General features: G+C 49.1%; 2 protein-coding genes across 3 annotated transcripts in view; one reads left to right on the forward strand and one right to left on the reverse strand.

Moving 5' to 3' along the window:
- cltca (clathrin, heavy chain a (Hc)) overlaps window positions 1-3,113 on the forward strand; it is a 36,106-nt gene extending 32,993 nt beyond the window's left edge. Inside the window, exons 29-30 of the mRNA XM_086227149.1 lie at window positions 1,623-1,698; window positions 2,003-3,113. Of these exons, the coding sequence (XP_086083275.1) occupies window positions 1,623-1,698; window positions 2,003-2,136 (210 nt within the window). The 3' untranslated portion in view covers window positions 2,137-3,113. The remainder of the gene's footprint in view (window positions 1-1,622; window positions 1,699-2,002) is intronic.
- Window positions 2,986-5,618, reverse strand: ptrh2 (peptidyl-tRNA hydrolase 2). 2 transcript variants are annotated; one of them, XM_086227157.1, is made up of 3 exons: window positions 5,459-5,519; window positions 5,318-5,397; window positions 2,986-4,750 (listed from the first exon to the last, which is right to left on the reverse strand). In XM_086227157.1, the coding sequence occupies exon 3, from the start codon at window positions 4,738-4,740 to the stop codon at window positions 4,225-4,227; it is 516 nt and encodes a 171-aa protein (XP_086083283.1). In that variant the 5' UTR covers window positions 4,741-4,750; window positions 5,318-5,397; window positions 5,459-5,519; the 3' UTR covers window positions 2,986-4,224. The 2 variants fall into 2 exon arrangements, with proteins under 2 accessions (XP_086083283.1, XP_086083282.1); XM_086227156.1 differs by having other exon boundaries at window positions 2,987-4,750; window positions 5,318-5,618.
- Between the last annotated feature and the right edge of the window lie 489 nt (window positions 5,619-6,107).

The raw sequence follows: 6,107 nt of genomic DNA on the forward strand, positions 1-6,107 counted from the left end.
TGACTTCCCCTCAAATACTGCACTGTATGAATGTGGACTGTAAGTTCCCTCTCCTCCCTTCCTGGTCTGTAGACGTCACCTGATGTGGCAGCTGCAGCTGTGAAAGACCAGCTCAGCCTCAGATGCTGACTGCGTTCCGCACTGTTGTCTCAGTCCAGAGAGACGCCCAGAATTATTTGTGCATACCAGCTCAGCCTCATTCCCATCCGTGTGTGTGTTGTTCTTGTGAACTAATGTTTGACTTCCTGCTTCTGTGCTGCTCATCTTGTCTTGCAGGTTGATGCGATAGAAGACCAGGTGATGGTTAATGTTGTGGCTCAGAGGCCTGCTGCCTGGAGTGTGCATGCTTTTAGTGGTTGTCATTTTTCTCTGAGGCGTGATAGTTTCACACCTGCAGCCTCCGGTAAAACTCTGTCAAGGGTCAGGTATAATGATGTGAATGAAGGCCAGCTAGCCTGCAGTTACTGGAGTATCAAACTATAATAAAGTATCAACTATGTCCTTGCTTCCCATCCTTGACTTCAGGATGGGAAGCAAGGACACCAGCCAGGAAACTCGGTGAGTGGGAGATCAGGGGATGAAGGCAGGAGAGGAATGACTGTAAACCAGCTGTTAAGACACATTATTGGTTTTAATCCAGACGCAGTTTGGCTGTGGTCTGCTGAGGTCAGAACTGTGAGCCCAGAAAGGCACACAGGTTGATCGCAGGAACGACTGTTCAGGGAACTGAGGGAGGAAATGCACCTCACACTGGTTTGAAAGAGTTTAGAATGTTGCCTCAGCAGAGGTGACGCTCCTGCTAGTGCTTGGCCTTGTGAGTGGCTCCAGCACGCTGGAGAGCAGCGGCGTGCTGGAGCCGAGGCTCCGGCTCCACACATACCCAGGGTATGTTATCTTCAGCTGCAGCTGTCATGCTCTTCCGACAGGTTTGGAGGAAGTTCAGGATAAACCTACAAATCACCGAGTTACCAGGATTTAGTGGGTTGATGCGCATTTTTCTGGGGCTCCACTTGAGTCCAAAAAGAACAGTGATTGTGTGCAGGTTGGAACTTTGAGGAAGAGAGGCTCTGTCGCCCAGATCGGCCGCGTAGTGGTGCTTTCATGTTGTAACCTCAATCATAACCTGCTCGTGAGCATGTGGTGTTGGCAGCATGAATTACTGTGGCGATGCACCATCATGACTTCCACATGCTGCTTGGTAGTACAGGATCCGGGCCAAGCCCCGCCTCCTCTAGCCTCCCTCCCCAACAGCACCACTGCGCAGCAGTGTGGCAAGCATGGCATGGTTACTGCTTCCTGCCCAGCTGCAGCTTTGTTTGTGACATGAAGAGGGAGAGTTTTCACGCGGACCCCCGAGTGAACTGGTTGTCGTCTCCAAATGCAGCTAACAGATGAACAGGATGAGCACTGCTGAGCTTCCAACTCCGCCCTGAACTTGCACTCATCCATCAGGTGCTTCTGCTCCCTGAGCACACGGACCAGGACATTTGGCTTTTGGTGCATCTGATTCTCTGCTTGAGGGTTACGTGCCTCCATGTGTGCGACAAAAGATCGCCGCCGATGTAGCAAACGCATTTTCTAACTTTGAGTGTGTCTGAAGTACATTTTTCTTCCTGTTGCAGGTCGACAAACTTGAAACCTCAGAGTCCCTCAGGAAAGAGGAGGAGCAGGCGACAGAGACACAGCCCATCGTCTATGGTAACGCTCTCTGTCATTCTGGTGCCCAGCTGACTGATCAGAACCAGCTTTACTCAGATTCTTGACAGATTGTGTGGGGTGTCAGACTTCTAGAAACTTGATGAATGTAGAACTGGTGTAGAGGGGAATTTTCCAAGTGGCTCAGTTGTTAGTTTATCACATTTATCACTGAGGATGTTAGGAAGGTTAAAGGCTGAGAAACAAGTTGAGCCAGTCAGGAAGGAACACATCAGATCTGAGAGACCTCATCTCAGTGAGTGAGTGTGTGTGTGTGTGTGTGTGTGTGTGTGTGTGTGTGTGGCAGGCACACCCCAGCTGATGCTGACAGCAGGCCCCAGTGTACCAGTGCCCCCCCAGCAAGCTTACGGCTATGGCTACCAGGCACCTGCAGGATACGTGCAGCCAGCAGCTCAGCCAGGCTTCGGCTACGGCATGTAAAGACCTCCACCCTTCTCTCCACGTGCAGGGTGGAGCTACCCATCCATCCATTGCCCCGGTCCTTCACCAGACCCTTATTGTCCCTCCACCCTCTACAGGGAGTGAGGGACAATACAACCCCCCCCTCTTTTTTTATTTTACTTTTTTGCCCATTTTAAACTGTCATGAAGGACTCAGTTTTATTTGTTTTCAGAGTTTGAATCACAAATTAATTTTCTCACATTCCGTATTGTCTAGATTAATTTCTTTTGTCTATTTTATTTGATGGGAAATGGTTCATGTACAATGGGGTTGGGGGGCTTGTCTGTGGGAGGAGCTAGTCCTCCTCTCGGCTTATAAAAGGTCTGTTGTGAAGCATCTGATTTGCACTCTGTAGTGAGAAGAAATTAATGTAGAACCTCTTCCTTTTGATGTGTGTGAGCAGCTTCTTCTGTCCGACTGTAAAATGCATTTAATTATTGTATATTCAGACACACGAAACCGCTTGTGTTCCTCCGTGTTTGAACATGAGAGCACCGCTTCAAAGACCACAACCCGGAAACACTACGTCGTGCCACTTCAGGGCCCAGGACTTCTCCATCCCAGTGTCAGGACCCCTTGATTCTCTCCACTGAAGTCTGTGCTGGACTCAGTCAGCATCTAGTAACACAGGACTATTCCACCTGGGGGGCTGCACACCTGTGAGATTCACGAGCTCGCCCCGCCCCGTTGAGGAACGCCAAGGAGGTTTCTCAAACTGTTATTGAGGGTCACCTTTAACCTTTCAGTTGGTGTGTTTCAGAGATCTCGCTGGACTCGTAATTAGGAGTTTCTATCAAAGGCTTGCGTGTATACAGGAAATCAGTCGTTGTGTTCCTTTCTAAATTACCCTCGATTGAAACTGCGCACTGAGGAAACTCGACTGTGCAGTCCGAATCACAATGAATGAACAGCGGTTTGGTTTTCCACTTAAAAATTAAAGCTTCTGGTTTGTCAAACCCACCTGGTCATCTCTCTCTGTGCCGCTGGGCAGCAGTGTCACGCTGGTCTTCTCCATCGGTGTGATTGAATCCCTCAATTACAGGAAGTGACATCATAATCTGATTTATGTGGGAGTAAGTTTCAGAAACAGTGAACGGACAAAAAGACTTGTCCCATTTGTTCCAGGAAGCAGTTTGTCCAGGTGGATTCAGTTTACAGGTGTTTGGGTCACATGGCCTCTGACACTCATAATTATCAGATAATCAGGAATCCACTTGAGTCCCGTGAGCACAAAGGACAAACATCCAGGGGCTGAACCCTCTCAGACGTTTGACTGGTTAGGAATTAAGTTTCTTCCATCTCCTGCTGCACGGGACGTACGTTAATTATATCTAATATACACTATATAATATATACTCAATACAGATGAAGCTGTTGGATCACTCTGCAAGCACAATCATGTCCACTTACAGCAGTTTGAGAACTACACGAGTAGAAGCAGGTCACTCATATCCAAGCCCGTGGTGGTAGCGCCCCCTGCTGGGCCAAATCTGTGACTGCCACAGAGTCATTGTGGTACATTTGACTTGGATTACGTTTGAAGTGGCAACAGGAATGAATTCAGAGTAAATATCTGTAAACAGTTCTGACACAAGAGTTAAATCTTGTCCTGTACTGCAGCTCAAAGTAAGATAAGCCAGACTGTCCAGGGCTCAAGGCCCAGCCCTCTTCTGTGGTCGGTTCTGCGTCTTCTCCTGACCCACACTGTTCTCCAGGCTGCATGCAGCACCCTGCTGTTCCGTAGTGGACGGGTTAAGAACAAGATACAAAGACTCTTCTTCTCATTTCTGTTGTGTGATCAACATCGATATTTAATTGCTGAAATGTTGATGAAATTCTTAAGGGTGAATGTATGTGGTTTTGTAAGAAGTCTACAGACACTTGGGTTGGATCATGGGTCAGAATCTGTCACAGCAGCCGGCGTGGAGCTGGACCCACTACTGCACCAGAGAGCTGTTGAGAGCACAAACGCAGCAAGCACCTGCACTGGTATTTCTGTAGAAAAGTACCAACTCTTGGGAACCTGACTTATTGTGAGTTTTAAGCAGGAAGTTCCACTGACTCACTCTAGTACAATTTCAAGTCTCCCGTAACTCGGTCCAGCAGGTCAGCCGGGCCTGGACCGATACCCAGCACTGTGCGTGACCCTGGCGCTATTTGTGTCCTCCCAGCATCCTGGATCAGGCTGACGGGGAGCCCCACTTCTTTGGCTTGGCCCAGGAGCTCAATCAGGGTGTCCTCATCGGGGGCCTTCACCACCACCTTGGGCTGGCCGCAGTACTCCCACTGTTTGAGAAGATCCGGATTCCGGCGCTGCACCTGTTTGTAGGCCGACACGGCGGCGTGGGAGCACTGGGCAGCCACCTTGCCTTTGCCCATCTTTAGGTCATTTCGCACCACGATGATCATCTTGAACTCCCCTCCTTCACCCATCACACTGGCCTCTCTAGCGTTGTTCCCCATCACCGCCATCAGGCTTTTAGACGTCGGACCTAAGCGTGTCCGGAGGTGCCAGCCCAGGAGGAGACCACAGCCCAGGCCTGCAACTAAACCCAAGCCCAGCGGACCGTACAGCACATCCATGTTCTTCAACCTGACGCACACAAGAAAACAGAACACACAGTCTATGTGGCATGTTTACCCAAAGAGCAGGAAGCTGGCAACCTTTTTGAGTTGAACACTTCCGTGTTGGATTTTAAGAGGAAATACAGAGCAATTTTGAAGTTCAACAACAGTACAGACGTGAACTGAAGGACTGATTCTCATCCAGCGTGAGCCGGACGGTTTGAAGGCAGAAGGCATAGCTCATGGCGTTAGCATCAGCCTCAGACCATCAAATTACACACATTTTACATATTACTACAGTCTCTAAGGGGATCTAAGGTTTGAGGAGACTGAATGCTGAACGTAAAACAACTTTCACACGTGTAGTAACTCAGCTAACAAACTTCAGACTGATACGCGGCCAGCGAACGCTAGCTTCTACCTGGAAGCAAACGCTAGCTTCTACCTGGAAGCTAACGTTAGCTTCCATTTGGAAGCTAAGCTACACGCACTACGTCGGTGCAACAGTTATATAGGATTTGATAAAAGAATAAACCGGCATTCATATTGATATTAAATATATATTAGTGAGCAGGAGAATAATTCCAGGTCCTACCTGCTGCCCGCTCAGCCTGCCGGTGGCGCTGCTGCTGCTGCTTCTTCTTCTTCAACTCTCTTCTTCTTCTTCTGCTTCTTCTTCTTCTTCTTCTGCTTCTGCTTCTGCTTCTTCAACTCTCTTCTTCTTCTTCTTCTTCTGCTTCTTCTTCTTCTTCTTCTGCTTCTGCTTCTTCTTCTTCAACTCTCTTCTTCTTCTTCTTCTTCTTCTTCTGCTTCTTCTTCTGCTTCTGCTTCTTCTTCTTCAACTCTCTTCTTCTTCTTCTTCTTCTTCTTCTTCTTCTTCAACTCTCTTCTTCAACTCATGGCGGGTAGCGCCACCTTCCTCGTGACTGACTCTTTTCGTTGAATGCTCCTCTCCTGCCAGCTCTAGCACCCTCTGGTGTCCGGCCCTCGCCCACTCACCCGCCACCCTCGTCCGCCTGGAGCGGAGGCGGTCACACCCGTGTGGGTGTTCAGGAGGCCGGATCTGGTCGTGCTACTTGTTGCGTGGACCGTCATTTACCAGTTATACACACTGGTTCATTGACGATCTTCGCTCACCAACGGACTCCTTTAATGAAACCTTCTGGGGGGAAAGTCAACAACATAGCGCCGTATATGCAGGACAAAACACACAGGGTTCATATTAGTGATAAAAAAATAAATGCTAATCAGAACAAGATGAAGTTGCATGGTAAATTGCACACAGGAAGGGCCCAGGGGCTGCCCCCCCCCCCCCACACACACACACACACCTCCCTCAGAGAACAGAGCAGCACAGTTCCGTGGCCTGAGGGACAGAGGAGTTT

The sequence above is a fragment of the Aulostomus chinensis genome, chromosome 15, assembly GCF_037954235.1.
Source record: "Aulostomus chinensis isolate RoL2024-O1b breed Wild chromosome 15, RoL_Achi_v1.0, whole genome shotgun sequence".
In the NCBI taxonomy this organism is placed as follows: domain Eukaryota; kingdom Metazoa; phylum Chordata; class Actinopteri; order Syngnathiformes; family Aulostomidae; genus Aulostomus; species Aulostomus chinensis.